Source organism: Stigmatopora argus, chromosome 1 (genome assembly GCF_051989625.1).
Source record: "Stigmatopora argus isolate UIUO_Sarg chromosome 1, RoL_Sarg_1.0, whole genome shotgun sequence".
In the NCBI taxonomy this organism is placed as follows: domain Eukaryota; kingdom Metazoa; phylum Chordata; class Actinopteri; order Syngnathiformes; family Syngnathidae; genus Stigmatopora; species Stigmatopora argus.
This window is the reverse complement of record NC_135387.1, coordinates 23,113,008-23,132,465: the sequence shown is the minus strand read 5'-3', so window position 1 is coordinate 23,132,465 and position 19,458 is coordinate 23,113,008. Positions and strand designations below refer to the sequence as shown.

The 19,458-nt window shown below is 43.9% G+C and overlaps 1 protein-coding gene across 1 annotated transcript; it reads left to right on the top strand.

The window, feature by feature from the left end:
• Positions 1 to 570: 570 nt before the first annotated feature.
• LOC144079090 (puratrophin-1-like) lies at positions 571 to 18,661 on the top strand. The gene is made up of 23 exons (XM_077607641.1): positions 571 to 810; positions 5,653 to 7,099; positions 7,172 to 7,397; positions 7,499 to 7,690; positions 7,807 to 7,927; positions 8,527 to 8,620; positions 9,071 to 9,157; positions 9,889 to 10,005; positions 10,673 to 10,771; positions 10,942 to 11,093; positions 11,186 to 11,324; positions 11,436 to 11,558; positions 11,969 to 12,166; positions 12,251 to 12,876; positions 13,580 to 13,978; positions 14,964 to 15,213; positions 15,472 to 15,561; positions 16,296 to 16,556; positions 17,123 to 17,293; positions 17,363 to 17,540; positions 18,113 to 18,229; positions 18,367 to 18,600; positions 18,648 to 18,661. Exons 2-23 carry the CDS (start codon positions 5,828 to 5,830, stop codon positions 18,659 to 18,661), a joined length of 5,160 nt encoding a protein of 1,719 aa, XP_077463767.1. The 5' UTR covers positions 571 to 810; positions 5,653 to 5,827.
• The last annotated feature ends 797 nt before the right edge of the window (positions 18,662 to 19,458 follow it).

The following is a 19,458-nucleotide window of genomic DNA, read 5'->3' as shown; positions in this document are numbered from 1 at the left end:
TACCCAGAAAGCCCTCTTTTCCCCGCGCATGCGCGTTGTGCGTTTCCTGGTCTGAATAACTTATTCGGTGCTCGTAGATATTGTTATACACGAAAGAGATGCAAAAAAGACCATGGCCACCTGGCTTGGTCGCATCACAAAATTTTGACCGCATCACGGGCGAATTATCCGATTGAAATTTTCGTCGTAAAACGAGAATATTGTATGACGAGGTACCACTGTATATATATATATAATATATATTATATATATATATTATATATATAATATATATTATATATATAATATATTTTATATATTATATATATATATATATATATATATATATATATATATATATATATATATATATATATATATTATATTTATATATATATATATACACACACACATACATACATAAATGGTAAGTTAAAAGATAATTAAACCATTGAAAAAGAGAAGTATGCGATTGGATAAGCCACAAGTTTTTTTTCCCGTCCTTCTACCCCCTCCCATGCCCCCCTCTCTCTCTCGCTCTCTTGCTCGCTCGCTCACTCGCACCTCTCCTCATGTTTGGTCACACTGTCACTTTCCGAGGAACATAGCAGCCGCCATTGGGCGGGCAGACAGCTTCTGAATGAGAGCGTTAAGGATAGAGAGCCAGAAGGGATCAAATAAGAATTGACCGACTACCTATGAAGCTGAAAAGAAGGATTTTGCAAAGAGTTTTTAAACTTGACCCAGAGGCTCCCGGTTCCAATTCCTAAGCTCGGACAGCTCAACTGGCATTCTGTCAGTGAGCCATGCTACTATGAAGATCAAAAGATGGTAATTATAAGAAATTCTCTTGTGATCTTGCAGGCACTGATCCACGTCAGACTTTAAATATCAACTTAATATTTACTTATCTTTGACTTTCAAACTTGGAAGAACTAAGCGTTTTTAAAAATGTAAAAAGGGAGGCCGCATTTGCTATTCAAGTCTAGTCTAAAATGAATATTTAAAGCGCCAGACGTAGTTTTGATCAAGTGCATCCCAGTGGAAAGAATCCTGTTTAGCAATTTGAAAGAAAAATCTTTTCTATTTTTTGCTATGTAAGTCAGAAAAAAATTATATAACAGTGTAGCCATTGAATTGAGAGTATTTCAGATAGTCCAATTCATCACGGTTTATCTCAAATTATTTAATTCATATTCCAAAATAGAAACTCCAATGTTCATTCCTTGTTAGGTTTTGAGAGAAAAAAGGACACTTAGCCCAAAAAACTGTAGAAGATTGTGCCTCATTTGTTTTATTTACATTTTCCATACATGGTGTAATTTTTAAAAAATAATTTCATAATAGTAATTTAAGTATAGTGTTGTTAATTTGTGTTTTTACATTTAACACAGGCCTTTTTCCAAAAACTCTTGAAAATCTTCCCTAAACGCCTTTATATTTTAGGTTTTAATTTATGTTACAAGATAATTTCAACTGTTAATGTCCATAATGGCCTTATTTTTTTTGAGTTTTTCTTTCCCCTGGCTCTTGCTACAGACATATTTTTCATTATTGTACAGCATGTTAGTGGTGTTAAATTGATAGATGGGCAAATACTTCACTCTGAGTCGCCGATAAAGTTGTGGTATTCACCTGACTGACATTTGCCACTCAGTGGGACTGTGATTTGTGCGCAAAGGCTTGTATGTCTCAGTTTGTGCGCTTCAACTGGCCGGGCAACCAGTTCAGGCCTTAGGGTGGAGTTCCCCTTTGGCTCCGACGTCCTGATACATTGCCAAGGATAAGTGGTGTTGAAAATGGATGGCTTCGCTCTTTGATTAAAGCAAAACCCGTAACACTCAACAAAACCCTCATTGTTGCTCAGTCATGAACATGGCTGTTGGGGATACGTGACAAATCTTTTACTTCAAGTGAGTCTGCCTTTATAAGTTCTTTTCTAACCCTAAAAAAGAGCATTTGCCGCCCTTCCAGAAATGAGGACAGACATCCAATCGTATGACGTCCAAAATCCTCGCGATAAGAATTTGAATGGGAATTTGCTCCACGTTTGACACCCCTAGTAAAGAATATTATAAAGACGGAGTTAGGAAGACAAGTCATGTTGTCTTTATCCAAACGGTCCAGTCGAGCCTTTTATTTATAACGTCATGACAAGCAGCCATTTGTGTTTTGCAAGACGCATCAAGCGTGACTGCGTGCCGCGCAGTGTTAGCGCTCGACTCTTTTCACTCAAGGTGAAGGTTTCACGTTGCCCAGCATCAGGCTAGATTTCACGAGCCGTCCCCATTTATCGGCCGTACCCCCTGGTATGTGAGTCACGCAGAAGCTAAACCATACTTATAAAAACTAATCACCCCTAAGAGAATATAGGTTCCAAGAACGACTGTCCTAATACAGCATTACCTTGACTTAAGGCTTGAATTCCTGACCTGGCTTGTGAGGAAAAGACATTTTTTTTTTAGGTTAAACATAGTATGTCTCTCCTCTCATCTCATTTTCTGAACCGCTTTATCCTCCCTAAGGTCGTGGGGGGTGCTGGAGCCTATCCCAGCTGTCTTTGGGCCAGAAGCGGGGGACGCCCTGAATTGGTGGCCAACCAATCGTAGGGCACAAGGAGACAAACACACTCAATTTAGAGTGTCCAATCAGCCTACCAGGCATGTCTTTGGAATGTGGGAGGAAACCGGAGTACCCGGAGAAAACCCACGCAGGCCCGGGGAGAACATGCAAACTCCACACAGGAGGACCGACCTGGATTTTAACCCAGGTCCCCCACTGCGAGGCTGACGCGCTAACCACTCATCTGCCGAGCCGCCTGTTAAACAGAGTATGTTAATCAGAAAAAACGTTTTTTCTTCTTCTTGTGTACACTGTAAAAAAAAATAAAGTATGTTAGGGCAAGCCCAATTCTAAGAATTGTAGTGGTACCTTTATGAGTGACGTCAGTGGTCAGTCCTATGAGAGCTAGCATGTTCTTATTTTATATGGTGCCCTCAAATTGCTCAACATGACGACTCTTCACTCCTCTCCAAAATCCTGTTGGTTTTTTTAGCACTCATAAATAAGTCTCGTTAAAATTACCACTCTCTCCTTATAGTGTTGAACCGATTGAGGATGTGAGCGTAGTCTCGGACTGTACGTATATGTTTTTCCTGTGTTGTTCCACCTTCTGGCTGCAGTCTGGGTGTGCCCAGCTCGCACATAAGGCCGATTTGTTTGCCACTGGCTCGCTGCAACGACGTTATGCTGGGAAGTGAATTTTAAAATACCCGCCCATCCCTTCTGTAGGTTTGACTTGGCGGGGACTTTGCGTGAGTGCGTGCCACCTTGCCCTGCCACCAGCATCTACTATTCCGACCGTTCCCACTTCAGGAACGGCCTCAACGTTTGGGAATTTGTTTCTATGCTGACCGGACCGGGTCACACAGAGCATCTTTTTTTCTCGCTTCAGAAAGACTTTCTTTGTGATTTAGCCGTCTGGCAATGTGTGCTTGCTTGCACTGTTTATTCACGCATGTGTTATGGCTTGACTCTGGCTCTGTACAAATCTCTTCCTATGGAATATGACCATTACGTCCAGGTGTTATTGTTCCCTTTTTTTTCTTTCACATGACAAGGGAAATATATTGATACATATATAGCATTTTGGAAGCTGAAAAAAATCACATGTAGAAGCATTTGTGAGAAGAGTTACCACTGTATACTTGGAAAGATGTGAATTTGCAAAAATCGGTCGCCTCAATCTAAAATCTCCAAATCATTAGTATTACTTTACTGGAAACATCATTGGAATTTATCTCTCATACATTATATTTGTTTGGTATTATATATTAATATGACACTGTTCTGCCCTATTGTTGTCATTCGGGTTGTGAGTGGAATCCTACTTCTCCCTGTCATGGTTGGTCTTGAGTCAAGACTCTTGACCATTGTTCTGTCCCAGAGGGGTGTGGCACAACTGACTCATGGGGTTTTTGTAGGCACGCTGAGACCATTTGCAGACAGCGCTCCAAGATGATAATTCGAGCTAATGAGATGGTGAGGGACAAAATAAACATGCAGCGACAGATAGAGAATTAAAAACATAGCGGCGGAATGCACTGTATGCTTATTACATGATGATCCTACAATTCTTAAGGCCTGCTGTGGAGGAAAGAATGACACAAGCCAGTTGCTAAGCAGACATAACTTCGCAATGTCAACGTGAGTAAAGGCCCCGTTGTCAGTTATCTGGAAAAGATTATTTCGTCCGATTATTGTCTTCCCTTGGGTGTGTGAAGACTGAGTTTTTTTCTGCCCTTATGCTAAGTTCATCATGTACAAGTTGTAAATCCTTATGCGGTCAACAACAGGTTGGACCAAATAAGGTAATGTGGCATGTGGGGGAAAAACAGTTCCTGATGCACTTTCACATCAGTGGGAACTTGTCTGGTCTATTTGAGAGAGTATCTCCCAACTAACAGAAACTCGGTCCCCAATCATTCAAACTGAGCAAATTAGTCTCACCAAATTCAGGCTATTAGCGTTTACTTTTGCATCAAGTAACATACTGTATATCTTGGACCCCCCTAAAAAATGGCTCGGACCTCAACACCTCCACATCACCTTTCCTGCTCCTATACTTCTCCTCATCAAGCCTTGAAATGCATGTAATTACAATAACCCCGGGGTCAGCAGTAGGCTAAATAAAGCTGGGCCTAAATATGTTAGGAGGTCACTTGAAATGTGAAGCGCTTAACCTGCATTCATGGCTGCCTGGAAAGCAGCCCCCCCACATGATCCTGTTTACTGGCATTGTTGAAGTGCATTTCTGGCAGGGAGCACCAAATGTTTGAGTTTGCAGGGCTCTTTCCAGAACAGGTGACCGACCTGTGCAAAGTAACAACAGCGCGAGGAATCTCACAAGCCCCAGCCATCCTTATGTTTACTCCAAATTGTAACGCTAGGCATAATCACTCTCATTTTACCGAAGCGATTCAGACACAACGATAATTTTGTTACAATGTGGATCATGAAATGCTTAACGCCAAAGATGAAATTCCACTGATAGCATCGTTTTCATGAGTTTATCAGATACTAACTGTAAAAAAAACGTCCTTTCTAACAGACTAAACCAGGACTGAGGCCAAAAGATGAAACCCATCAGATATGGTGGGTTTCATTTTTATGCAAAAACATCAATGTATTTTTCTGTGACTAGCAGACATGTTTAAAAAAAAAACATATTTTACTTATATAGGGAGTATCTACCAGTAAATTACAATGCAGATTTGCATGTCATGGCTCAACGCTAAAGGTACGCAAGTCTTAGTATAGCCAAGTTGTTGGAGAGTTGTTTAAAATTTGAGAATTGATAACCAAGATACATTTAGTCCAAAAACTCTTGAACCAAAATTTCCGATTCCATTTTTAAATAACATTACAGGTGGCCCAGTGCCTTACAGTTCTGGGATTGAGGGTTCAATCCCCGGTGGGTTACAACCTTCCTCTGGGAATTTGCATGTTCTCCCCGGGCCTGCGTGGGTTTCCTCCGGGTTGCCCTCACACTCACACTGAGGGGCAATTTAGAGTGTTCAACCAGCCTACCCTGCATCTGACTGGATATTTTGGTTAGTGGCAAATTTTGAAGGCAAATAATTCCTCTCATCTTCTCTCATTTTCCCTCTCTAGAACTCTTTGTTGGTGCCATAGTCATTTATCTTCTATGAAGAAGGAGAATACCAGCTTCTTTAAAGGGAAGGAGTCAAGGAGATAAAGCCTTTCCGGAAGCCATTACCTGCATACAGCAGACCAGGATGAGATCCTTTTACCATGTCCACCTGAAGTTGTGTCTGACTTAGTTGGAATGCCACAGAGCAGAAGGAGTAGCATGGCCTCCCCTCCCCGTCCTCAATTCCCTGGTAATTCCTCGCCGAGCCTTTCTTTTGGTCCTTCTCTTCCTAAGGAAGCCACATCAAACTCGTGTCGTGTAACTCAAGTGACCTCATTCTTGCCGTCTTTCTCACATCCCTCGACCTTGTCACTGGAGACCAGAATTTGTCCGGCCAAGCATGGCATCGCCGTGTCGCTCTGCCTGGTGGATAGTGGCACTGCTTCCTCGTCCGGGCTCACCAGTGCCAAAGACATACTAGAAACAGCGCCAAAGCCCATTGGCTGGGTGTCCCATAATACTTGGGACAGCCGCTTTGACGAGACAAAACTAAACACCACGATGGACATCTGCAAAACAACAGCTCTGCGCAAGGAAAAAGATAATCGTGACATTGACCACGCAAAGCAAGGCGGTCATTTTTCAGAGCAGACGCCCGCTGAGGCAGACTATATTGATATTGTGCAGGCGGCCATGCTATTTGGGTGTGCTCCATCGGCAACAAAGGAACAGAAGTCAGAGGTGCAAATGCAACCAAGAGCTCATGTGGAGTCATATATACAAAGCCAAGGCCTGCCAAAGCCACAGAGTAAAGACCAATTCCTCATGCATCTACCAGAAAAATCCCAGACATCCAGGTACAGTGGAACAGAGGCTGCTCCGTTACATCAACCGACCGCCTCGCTCAACCATTCCCAATCCCATCAACCCTACCCTGTTGTCTCTGAACCTATTCACCATATCCCCAGCGACCATTTTTCAGAGCGAGAGACAAGTAAACAGGGGGAAACGGCGTCCGATACAGAGGAGTTGCGGTGTCGTCATCGAGAATCCTACAGGGCTGCGCTCCAAAATCCGCTCACTGCTAAGTATGAAAAGGCCAGTGCAAGGATGTTGGGTGTTGTGCAGGAGGATGGAGAAATCTGCTCTTGCAATGGGGTAAGGAAGAAATCGGAGATTGCGAGTGGTTGCCCTCCGGGTCATGACCAAAAATCGGATCTTGAATTCGGGACCCAAATCCAACATCCTTCGATTGGCAGCTGTACATCCACTATCGAGAAAAACAGTGCTCCATTTTGGAGACATGATACAAACCCAGTCCTCTATATGGCCGACAATGAGTCGATTCAGAAGACCACTCTCCCAACTCGGGCATATTGCGACAAATTTTACAGTGGTTTACAAAACGGGAGTGGAACAAAGTTTGAAAGAGTTTTACAGCACTCCACGGATCCTACAGACGCACAGGTGCTTTTTACCAAACATCCCAGCGCTCTCATTGGGGCGATTCCGGCCAACTCTTTGCCCGTTTTACCGCAGAAGAATAAACGGGAAACGGATGGGAGATGTTCCTCCCTCTCTACCGCAGTGGTGGAAACCTCTGAGAAGTGCCAGTTGATCCTCGTGGATGGAAAGAATGTCAGGAAGGGCCGAGATGATGATATCGGCGCCGATGTGCCTCAGCTTCACGTGGTCAAGTGCAAAAAAAGCACTGCCTTTCGATTAGTTTCACCTAAAATCAACAAGATGAAGATGGCCATTCCAGGTAAACGGTGTTTTCACTATTTCCCAAGAGGATGTCTATCATCTGTCGACAAATGTAAACACACATTGACCTTGATCTGCAAATGTAAAATCCTTTCACAGATTCGGTGGAAAAATCCAGCGCAAATAGAAAGATGGAGAGCTCCTCAACGGATGTTTCCATTCCAGCAACAGGAACCAGGACCAACTGTCAGCCGTCCTCTGTTCATCACAGTCCTAGACCAGACCACATTCATTTGGGCTTTCCAGACCCCAGAGCTCACCCCTTATATCAAGGGTTGGCAACACTCACAGGCAAGTCGTAAACGTCCTCTAACCTTCACTCTTTCACCAGTTCTTTCAGCTATTACACCAGACAATTCTCTTTGAATTCATGCAAATATATCATTTTATTTGGCGGATGCTGGCAGGAGGCAGAGACAGAATGGGTAGGGCGGTCACTGAGCTCTATGGAGACCACCATGGATGGCGATCTAATCTGACCAGCCAGGAGCTCTTGGAGATGTTGCTCTACTTCCACTCTGTCCTAAGGTGAGGTTTTTAACGAAGCCACTGACGGAAATGTATAAAAGTCACGAGAAATATTTTGCTATTCATTATTGTATTGGTAACGTAGCATTGACACTGGTACACAATACGACACAATAAACTGCTTGGCTGTTCGTGATTAAATGGCTGAAATTAAAATAACATATTTTCTGGAATGTAAGTGGCAGTTTTTTTTAATACAGTAATCCCTCGATTATTACGGTTAATGTAGACCAGACATGGCCGCGATAAACGAAAAAACGCGAAGTAGGGTCACCCCTATTTAAAAATAAATAAAATAAAATACTTCAGTGCTGAGTCCTAGTAGCAAGCGGAGGACAGTGAAGTGGCATCTGCTTGCAAGTTTCAGCGTGGATTTTCACATTTTTAAACTTTAAATAAAATTAAAAATAAATTAAAAAATTAAAAAAATTCCCCTAGAAAAAAATCTGCGATGTAGAGAAACCGCGAAAATTGAAGCCACCTTATTTGAGGGATTACTGTAGTTTGGACTGAGGGGTGTGCGACGTATGCTGCCGCGCGACATGTGTGAATTTATATAATTTCACATGTTCTTGTCCTTCTCGTCAATTTACCTTAAGGAGAGAAATCAGAGAAGCTGGGATGACTCTTGTCTTTGACGCCAGGAAATCAAATCCTCGTCCACAGCTGTACAAAGCTTTGATGATGCTACAGGTAGGACACACAGCAACATCACAGGTACATTTCTGACATTGTAGTTTAATGGGAAGAAAACAAATCATTGGCGCGAGTCACCAAATTTCCAATGAGAGAATTGTACAACATTTCCAAAAAGAAATTCATTGACAAGAGGATGGTTTTAAACCACCTTGTGGAACTTGCCAATCATCTTGCCAAGCTGCCATCTGTATGCTATTCAAACCCTCGCTGCTTGCAATTTTGGGATGGCTAGGATATGCATTAGAGATGTTGTAGTCCCACATTATTTATTTAAGATTCTGCTCATGCAACAGCATTTGCTTCTGATTTTTTCATAACATGCTTGAGCAAAACCATGCTCTGGTCACAGAATGTTAATTATTTGTCCAATTTTAAATGCAATCTTTTCACAATGTTTTCCGTTTTTTCCCTCTCTTGCCTTTGTAACACGCTGGTTGTATTCAGGAGCACTTTTCCCAGGCAGTAAACACCTTGGTTCTCCTAGTGGATAAAGAAAGCGGCACACTGCCAGAACGATGTCCCACAATTCAGGTTCATCAGTTCATATATAAAATTTTCTTTTTGTTTGTGAATGTTTCTATAGCAAGGAGTTATATCTAGAACACACAATAGTGGCTTTACGAGTATATCATAGAGTAGAGATGTTGTTCACACTGTACGTACAGAATTAAATGCTTTATTTTTAGTGTCCTTGCACTTCTGCCAAAAATTATGTTGTAAGTCACATGTGTCAAAGTGGCGGCCCGGGGGCCAAATCTGGCCCGCCGCATCATTTTGTGTGGCCCGGGAAAGTAAATCATGAGTGCCGACTTTCTGTTTTAGGATCAAATTAAAATGAAGAGTATAGCTGTATATTAAATTTCCTGATTTTCCCCCTTTTAAATCAATAATTGTAATTTTTTAATCCATTTTTTCTGTGTTTTTAGTTCAAAAAACATTTTGTAAAATCTAAAAATATATATAAAAAAAAGCTAAAATAAACATTGTTTTAGATCTGAATATTCAGGGCTTTTAATCCAGTTCTTATAATCCATTTATTAAAAAAAAAATCTAAATATTAGTATATCTAAAATGGTCCGGCCCACATGAAATCGAGTTGACGTTAACGCGGCCCGCGAACCAACCCGAGTCTGACACCCTTGTTGTAAGTCATTTGTAATTTTGGAAGTTGGTCCATTTGCACCACATATTTGGCAACATTTTACATGGACTCTCCTTTTTCTCACTTGTGATATTGATTTTACTTTGTTTGGATGCCACAGACTGAAGTGGTGACATCCATGAAAGCCTTGACCAAGCTGGTGGAGGAGAGTCAACGGACTTTTCGTCTGGATGGAACGCTGCGTCACAACCTCAGTGATTGGATGGATCTTCACCGGGTGGGCACATGAAACTTAACGTGCTTCAAATGAGTGATTAGCACGTCCGCCTCTCACGGCTCCGGCCTTCCTGCGTGGTGTTAGAATATTCTCTCCGTACCTCCACAGCTTTTCTCCGGGTAATACCACAACAAAATCACACATGATAGGCTGATTGAAGACTTGAAAGGATCTCATCTCATTTTCTGAACCACTTCATCCTCATTAGTCTCGCGGGGGGTGCTGGAGCCTATCCCAGCTGACTCCAGGCCAGAGGCGGGGGACACCGTGAATCGGTGGCCAGCCAATCGCAGGGCACAAGGAGACAAACACACTCATACCTAGGGGCAATTTAGAGTGTCCAATCAGCCTAACATCCACGTTTTTGGAATGTGGGAGAAAACTGGAGTACCCAGAGGAAACCCACGCAGAGATCATGCAAACTCCACACAGGTGGACGGACCTGGATTTGAACCCAGGACCCCAGAGCTGTGAGGCCGACGCGCTAACCACTCGTCCATCGGGCCGCCCACTTGAAATTATCCTTAGGTCTAATAATGAGCGGTAAAATGTTGGTTGCCCTGTGATTGGCAGCTTGGTTCTAGCACCCCCCGTAATTCTCGTGAGGCTAAGATGAACACAAGAGAAATGGATAAATGACTAATGAGGCCATCTTTGATTTGTCTAGAAACTCTTTCCATTTGCGTTGGATCTTCATGACGCCTCCAGTCGGCTGCAAAGTGCAATAAGTCATTTCAAAGCTCCTCAGCGGACAGATTCTTTGCAGGTACGTATTGTATTTTACGGATGCAAACTTGACTCATAGACAGTGATAGTTGTCCAATTCACTAAAACTGGCAGTGGATGCTCATCTTTCAGTGCCATTGACGGACGGCGCTAGACGCAAACCAATCCGAGTTCAATGCCCCCTGGTTTAAGTACTTGATTCTCCTGCAGAGTATTCAGCAGTGCACGAAGGACCAGAGGACTCTGATGCGTGACGTACTGGAGGACAGGCGATTGGTCAGCCTGCAGAGAGAGGGTGGGGCCATGCTGGCGAGGCTGAGGAAAGAAAGCGACATCCGCTACCCTCACTGTGAGGATCTCAGGTGAGCTCGTCAATTCACATGTTGTTTTTTTACATTTTTTTACATTTTTTTATTTTTTGGACTGTACTCAAGTGGCTTTGTCCTTAATGCAGTGATGCCATAGACTCACTGAGCAGCCTGTACAACCACGTGGAGGAGCAGGTCCACATTCTGGTACAGAGCTCCAACAAGTCTCTAGAACACTTGGAGTATCTCCTGCAAGTCCGAGAGATGGAGGGACACTTAACCCAAGTTTGTACCGCTACTTCTAAGCTATCGGACAGGACTGAAATGATAGTTTTGATCCCCAGCCAATCCAAATGCTTCATGTATTTCAGCAAAGCGATCTCTTCTTTTACGCAGCTCCAACATTGGTTTTATGTAGAGGGGGAGCGCCACCTGCAGGAAGCGGAATCAGTAGAGGAATCTGGAGATCAGTTGGAGGAGGTCCTCAACCAATTCACTGCTTTTCTTCTAGACGCTAATGTGAGTAACTTAATAGTCTGCTTGTGAGCATTCTGACTATTGCGAGTGCACATGGCCCTAAAATCAACATGTGATTTTAAATAGTTACAGTAATCCCTCAATTAGCGCGTCTTCACTTACTGCGAATTCCCTACTTTGCGTTTTTTCCGCTATTATTTAAAAAAAAAAAAAAGATAGATTTATTTTTTAAAGTTCATAAAAATGTGAAAATCCACGCTGAAACGTATAGTAAAAGTATAGGATGCTCTTCCACTCTTCCTAATAGGACTCAGCACTGGAAAAAAAAAGTTATATTGGGGTGACCCTACTTTGCGATTTTTCAATTATCTCGGCCATGTTTGCTCTGGTCTATATAAACCACGACATTCGAGGGATTACTGTACTGACCACAGATTTCTGTCCAATGACAGGATCGAAGACACCACGGCATGTCATTAGCGCAAGAGGCCGAGCATCTCCAGCAGGCTGGGATGTCGTACCCGGAGACGCAAGCGTTCAGCAGTCGGGTCCGCTCCTTCAAATCGGACCTGGACGACTTTCTGTGTAGAGCGGAGGCATGTGGCAGGGAGCTGCAGATCATGGTCAATGTGTGTGACTTTTGCCAGCAGGTAGCTTTACATGTGTCCTTTATGAACTTACAATCTTAAAACTTGACAGTACATGAAGTAAAAAAGACCAACTTTTTGTCGCAGGCTATATCTCTGGCTTCCGATTGCATCGACTATCTCAAACAGAATCCAAGCAGAACCCTCAACTGCCAAGACGGTATGCCAACGACAGCGACCGTCAGTGAAGTTCAGCAAAACAAAGATTCGGGACCGAGCGGCGGCGTCCGTGTTCTCTCGTCAGACAAGGACATTTCTGTCCTCCAACTTTTCCAAGACAGGTTACTTCAGTTCAGTAGGGAGAGATTTCAAGAGGTGAGGGTTGAGGCCAGCGCCTTGCGGGGCTCCAGGGGGATGAAGGTCTGGAATATGGCGTGGCTGCGCTGCCAGGAGGCCCGGCAGCTGCTTCAGGATCGGATGCGGGAGAGCAATGACCAGGTTTTCGACAGGCAGCCCTGTTTCACTAGCCGTTGTGGGCCCGATTTTGTGGATGTGGCCGACGCCCAAACAACACGATCTAGTAGTCTGATGGTACGGTCAACGCCGGGGCCCCGCCATCCACGGTGGGAGAGCATTGCGTCCGGAGAATTGGATTTCGGGAAACGAAGACCAATCCTGGGCAAGATTGACACAACGGAAAAGGAAGGCGACATTGCCGTCAAGACTGTGGAGAAACGCGGCAGTCAGGGGTCAAAGGTCAAGTCATACAACAGGTACAAAATCACACGATTGGAGAAAAGCGATGAGGCAATGGCTATGTTTACGTGGACGCATTTAACCGGATTAAAAACTCGATCGGAACAAAAAAAACATGTACACACCCTCTTGGGATTATTAAATTCACTTGACCGTGCACATTCCGATCAAGAACCTATTTCGAACGAAGGGGGGGGGGGGGGTTACGTTGATTTATGATACAATTACAAACAGTTTATTGGCAAATTTCAGAAGAAACCTTGTTGTCACGACCAGCATTTCTGTTCTGAAAGAGTGGAACTGATCTTTATCCGAGATGTTGATATTCAAAGATCTGACAAATGTTGAAAAATTGTATGGAGCATTTTTTATTGCCACCAAAGTCGCTCCAAATTCTTCTTCTATTCTTCCCAAGAAAATTTGGGTTAATCTCTGCATGTGAACATTTTTTCTGACCAATATTTCCTTTTGATCCGAACACTTATCAGATAAAAGACATGTTGTAACTTTTGTAAACGTAGCCAACCAATGATGCAAGAATTTGAGTGGAAAAAAATCCAAAATAGAGGCCTTGTCGGTCTCACAGTTTTGATATCGAGGGTTCAAACCCAGGTTTGGGCCTTCCTCTATGGAGTTTGGATGTTTTCCTTGGGCTTTCTTCTCGGGATTCTCTCGGATCATTCTGACATGAACATTTGCCTTCATTTCCTCTCCAAATAGGTCAGGAAGGAAAACGGCGTGTGAGTCGAAGAGAAGTAGGACGAGAAGCGATCGAGACGCCGCCGCCCTTTCGCAGTCTCACACCGTCGGCTGCCAGTGGTTTCCGTGGGGACGGCGCCCACGAGCCGCCGAGTCGAGGCCCTCCGTTTTCAAAGACATCGAGGCGCCCGAATCCACGTCGTCCTCTTGCTCCCGCCACGGTCAGCCATCTTGTCGGATGCTCCAGAAGGCTCAGAAGTTTCAGCTCTCCCGCCACGGTAGCTTCTCCGAGGGCTCCTGCAATCAGGGTCCAGCCGAGGGGGGCGTGGCCTATCTCAGCAAACATTCAAGCCTGCCCGCCGGGAGGGACGAAGGAGCGTTTTGTTCGGAAAGGCAACAAGAGAGCGCCGACAACACTCTGTGAGTCAACCGCTTGAGGTGGTTTTAATGATGGGTAAAAGGACAATGGAGTTTTTCTTTTGACTAACGTGACAAATTTGTTTGCTAATCTTTTGTCTTCAAGCTTACACTGAAGTTGAAACAGGTATTTTTTCTTCCAAATTTTTCCTCACGTCCTTGTTAACTCATAGGCTGTCATTGGCGGAGGAAGGCGTCCAATCCATTTTGACTGGGAGGGGTGAATGGACGAATATTCATTCAGGACTGAAAATGTAGCATTCCCAACCAGTCTTCCCAGTTTAAATGAAGTGGAGGTCTGTTGTTGTCAAAGAGTTCAGTTTGGGTCGTTTCTTAGGAATTACGGGCCATTGTGGGCTCATTTCATGTACATTTTGGATTACTTCCTTTCAATTTTCTGGGTTACTTCCTGTAGAATTTGGGTCTTTTCATGTCACTTCTCGTGGGATACAGTGTCAGTTTTTTTCCCTTTTAAAATGAACGGGGACATAAAGTATAAATAGGGATGTTTTTGTCCAACTTTGGTGGACTATACAATGAACTACCATATTTTCTCGCATATAAGCCGTATTTGTAACAAAAAAAATGATGACTGAATCAATGGTACGGCTTATATGGGCACAAGACTTGCTATACTATAGTCTTTTTCACCAGTAAATGTCGGCAAAGTAACATTTACTATTTGTTGGTTATTTTCTGTTTTGCAGTAAAAAAACAACATTACTGGATGAATTAATTCCTTATGATATTGACCCTAATAATGTGCTTTCGATTCATACAGTAGCTCAAAAATACCGCGTGTACTCCCTATTAAAACCAAATTGTGAATCAGGGGGCGGCTTATACTCGAGAAGTTGTAAAATTCTATGCTTTTAAGGCAATTTTAAGGGTGCGGCTTATATGCGAGTAAATGCAGTATGTGAACAAGGGTTTTTCAGCCTCAAAGCTTCTTAAATGAGTGGAAATATGAATTTTGCGCTGTTCCCAGGAGGTTGCGTCGCGTCCTGGAGGAGCTCCTGCTCACAGAGGAGGAGTACGTACGCTCGCTAAGCTACATCCTACGCCACTACCTCCCCCTGCTGGACAGATCCGACCTCCCACAGGACCTGAGGGGCAAGCGTCCCATCATCTTCGGGAACCTCCAAAAGCTTCACCATTTCCACAGCCGCTACTTCCTCCCCGAGTTGGAGGCCTGCCACGGCCACCCCGCCATGGTGGCTCGTTGTTTTCTCCGACACGTACGTATGTCACTAGCCCATCCCTCTTGTTTTCATACATTGTTAGCGCTATTGAAGACAATCATTGTGCTTCTCATTTATTCGCGCTTTAAAAGGAGTACAGTATTCATTTACAATTTGAACATTTTGGGTCATAAAAATAATACATGTTGTTTTTGTAGTCCGGAAAGTCTTTTTTTTCTACTACACGTGAATGAAGGACATTTTAAAGCACAAAAAGAATGACTAAATGAGCTTTTGTTCTATCTCCTTCCACAGAGAGACAGTTTTGGCCTTTACTCCCTCTACAGCAGGAATAAACCTCAGTCAGACTCCTTGCTACTGCATCGTCGCCACGACATCTTTAAGGTCCTTTTACGTCCTTGTCAAAATATATCAAACACGTGCTTCAAATTTTTGTTGTTGTTTTGACCATCACAGCTACAGAAATGACGGTAAAATGCCATTTCTGGATAAATTACGTGGGCATGCTTTGCATTACAATGAGTTGTGTTGTTTTCTGTTTATTTTGCAGAATTTTCAGTTCCCGTTTTTGCGAACTCGTTTGCCGCCATTGACAGTGCTAGATGTCCAATACTTTTTAACTGGGCGAATGGACATTTGTATCATTTTACCAGGCATTTTTGTTCATTTTTAGATAAAGTTGTCAAACCCCTTTTCAATAGGAATATTTGATCCGGTTTTCTTTTATTTATATAACTTGAGTTATTTCCGTGAGCATTAAGTTTGTCTTTCACAACTGGTTAGCAACATTGTGTGCCTACAACCTTTTATTGTTGTAAATGGTCAGGTTCCTCAATTTCGTGGGAAGAACACATGAAGAGAAAGCCACAAAAAAACGCAAACGTAACATTTGAAACCAAATCATTTGACTCGTCATCTCTGGGTGCGCAGTTTTTGTGGTGATGGACTCAAATCATGTGGATTTTTTTTTGTTATGACATAGTTACAACACACGGCTTGCGGGTCTCTAAGGAATCAACAGAAAAGCTAGCGATCCTCTTGAAAACGACGAGTTTCACCTTGGAAAGTTGTTTATTGTTTATTGGCCTCAACCTTAAAGTTTCCCTCGATTCTTCCAGAGAAAGCAGCAGGAACTGGGAGACACGATGGACCTGTCCTCCTATCTGCTGAGACCCATCCAAAGGATCAGCAAGTACAGCCTCCTTCTGCAGGACACGGTGGCTCTGACCGCCTCGCACTGGCCGCGAGGCATTCCCGCCGACGTCCACGGCGATGCCGAGAAGGACCGGGCCGACGTCAGGGCCGCCGCTGACCTGGTCCGCTTTCAGATGCGTCACGGCAACGACCTGCTCACCATGGATGCCATCCAACATTGTGATGTAAGACGTTAAATTGACATACCCCCATCTTCCTCTTCCACCCCTAAAATGTCGTGACCAGACGATTCGCCGAAAGACGTTTGGCCAACGGACATTTCGCCGACGGACAGTTCGCCGAATGGACGTTTCGCCGAACGGACGTTTCGCGCACTTGTCCCGCCCCCGGATCGTGTGTGTATATGTTTTTCAACCTCAGCACAAAAAACAACACAATGAGAAACATCCCCACTTTTATTTGTATAATAAAATAATAAATTAAATACTTTAATTTTTTTCGGCTAACTGCCCATTCCGCGAACTGTCCATTCGGCGAACTGTCCGTCGGCGAAACGTCCGTCGGCGAAACGTCTTTCGGCGAATCGTCCGAGTACCCTCAAATGTACGATAAGAGCAAGCGACATGGGGAACAAAAACACAAAATGTTTATTATTTTTAAAGTACTACCTCTACTTACGAAATTCATTGGTTCCAGAACTTGTTCCCAACCTTGGAATTTTTGTAAGTAGAGCAGCACTGCACTTTGTTATTTCCTCCTCGGTGGTCATTCGTCTCTTCTCTCCTAACAGGTGAACTTAAAAGAGCAAGGTCAGCTCATCCGACAGGACGAATTCACCGTTTTCTTTCGGAAGAAGAAATGCCTGCGCCGCGTCTTCCTCTTCACGCATCTCATTCTCTTCAGCAAGAGCAAAAAGACAGACGTTGGAAACGAAGTCTACGTCTACAAGCAGTCGTTTAAGGTTGGCACCCCCTCGCCCCGAAGCTCCGGTCCTTTTGGATCCGAGCCATAATGTCCGCTGGTGTGTCAGACCGGCGACATCGGCATGACCCACGACACCGGCGTGAGCGGCCTGAGCTTTGAGATCTGGTTCCGAAGGAGGAAGAGCGAGGACACCTACGTTCTGAAGGCCAGCGGCGTGGAGGTGAAGAAAGCCTGGACCTTCGACCTGGAAAAGATTCTCTGGGATCAAGCCACTCACAGCAGAGGTAGAAACTGCCCAGAAACACAATGTCCATCCATTCCGCTTTCAAACTAGCTGGCATCGGCACGTACCGTATTTTCAGGACTATAATTCGCAGTTTTTAACTTACTTTAAAGTCGTTTGATTTTTTTTTGTTTGTAAAATGATAAATGATAGTCAAGTCCTGCGCTGTTTTGAGGCCAAAAGAGGAATTTTTCTTCTCTTTTTTTATGACTGTATTTTCGATGTTAGAGCCTGTACTTTAAATACTTACTTTAAATGATAGGCTTTAACATTTTATTAATGCCGACATGAGCATTTATAAAGATTTTACCAAGGAAATCAGTTAAATGTAGGGCTGCGAACATGGCAAATGTATAATTAGCACATGAGCTAAGCTAACATGCACTCACATTTTATGAAAGTGTTTAAGGAGCAATTATATTACACTCAAGTGAATATATGGACTATTTAAAAAATGTGTCACACACAATCAGATATTGGTATCAGCATAAAATAATGGTATTAGTGCGACATTAGTACTGCATATTCTTTTTTCTGCCTTTTAATGCTGCTGTCCATGTTGTTATGATGCAGAACTAAGGTTACAGGAGCGAGTGTTCATGGGACTTGGCCCCAAAACATACACGGATATCCAAGCTAGTGACGCCGACATCCGTGACCGGGACGTCGTTGGCATGCGGGATGACCCGAGTAAGAATTTGCGTGGCCGGCAAACCCAACTGGCTTTGCCCCCCCCCCCCGCTTTAATGATTTCGAAGCGGGGTACAATCCATGTGTGTCAATTCCATTTGGTGTCATTGATAAGCACTATGACTGACTGTTGTCAGTCCCCGTGGCGTGTTGTTCGCGCAGGACCCTAGACGCGGCCCGTCCGCCGTCCTCGGGGTCCACGTCCACGACCATCAGCCGGTCGTCTTCGTCGTCGGGCCGCGGTTCGCTCTCGCCCGCCGGCTATCCCGGACACCCTTCGGCCGGCGCCACGCTGGACAACGAAGTCAACACTCGTCACGATCTTCTTCACCGCGACGTCCACGCTTGGAAAACGGACCTTCGGACGATCGGTACGTTTGACGTACGGATTCTTGGAACTTTTGATCTCCCGACTTAGAGTTTACCGTTTGATCCGTGCTGCAGATTTGGCGGACGCCACGGATTCATCCGAGGAGAGCGCCAACGTGTTTTTCAGCGACTCGGGGCTCAGTTGTCTCTCGGCCCTCGGCGGGGGGGTCGGCGACACCTGGTCTTCGGCGGGCTCTCGCGGTCTGACGCTGTGTCGGACGAACAGTTCGCCGGCAGTCAACGGGAAGAAAATAGCCAATGGTTCCCAGACTCCGCCCCTGGCTAATATTCAGGTACCTCATTTCCTGAATACGGGATGAAATACAATTCTAATCTGACTTGGGTGTACAGCTCTAAAAAAACATTGGATTCCCTTTTACAAGCGTGTTTTATTATTATTATTGCATTACAGGGAGAAATGGCCAAAGGAAAATCCACAGAGGTTTAAGGTAAAGACAAGGTATGCTTTTTTGTCCTCATTGTGGCAATCTTTTTTTTTAAGTTAGCGTTTTTTTTTAATGGTAGAGACAGATTTGGAAATGACATTGATTTGCAAAGAAATGATGGGAGCGTGTTTCCGTCCGTGACACATCGAAGGCCCTCAAACACACTAGTTATAGGAAAACAATACTATATTATCCTATCAAGATGACTTTTTTTGTCATAATTGCACACAAAAAGGTGACAAAAATAGGAATTGGTGGCGTGACGACAGCGTCGCTCATCATAAACCAGGAACAAACACTAACACAAAAAATTAGGACAATACACCTGTAAAGATTTAAAAGCTATGTATGAAAAATGAGTTGAGTTCTTTAATTGAATTGTGGTAGAAGAGAAAGACTCTAAGAAGGCATTGA

Excerpts from the sequence above, each read along its gene's own strand:
- LOC144079090 (XM_077607641.1), top strand. The coding sequence starts at position 5,828 with ATGCCACAGAGCAGAAGGAGTAGCATGGCCTCCCCTCCCCGTCCTCAA. Across the intron at positions 11,325-11,435 it reads TGGAGGGACACTTAACCCAA|CTCCAACATTGGTTTTATGT; the intron begins GTTTGTACCGCT and ends TCTTTTACGCAG. Across the intron at positions 18,230-18,366 it reads TGGCATGCGGGATGACCCGA|TCCCCGTGGCGTGTTGTTCG; the intron begins GTAAGAATTTGC and ends GACTGTTGTCAG.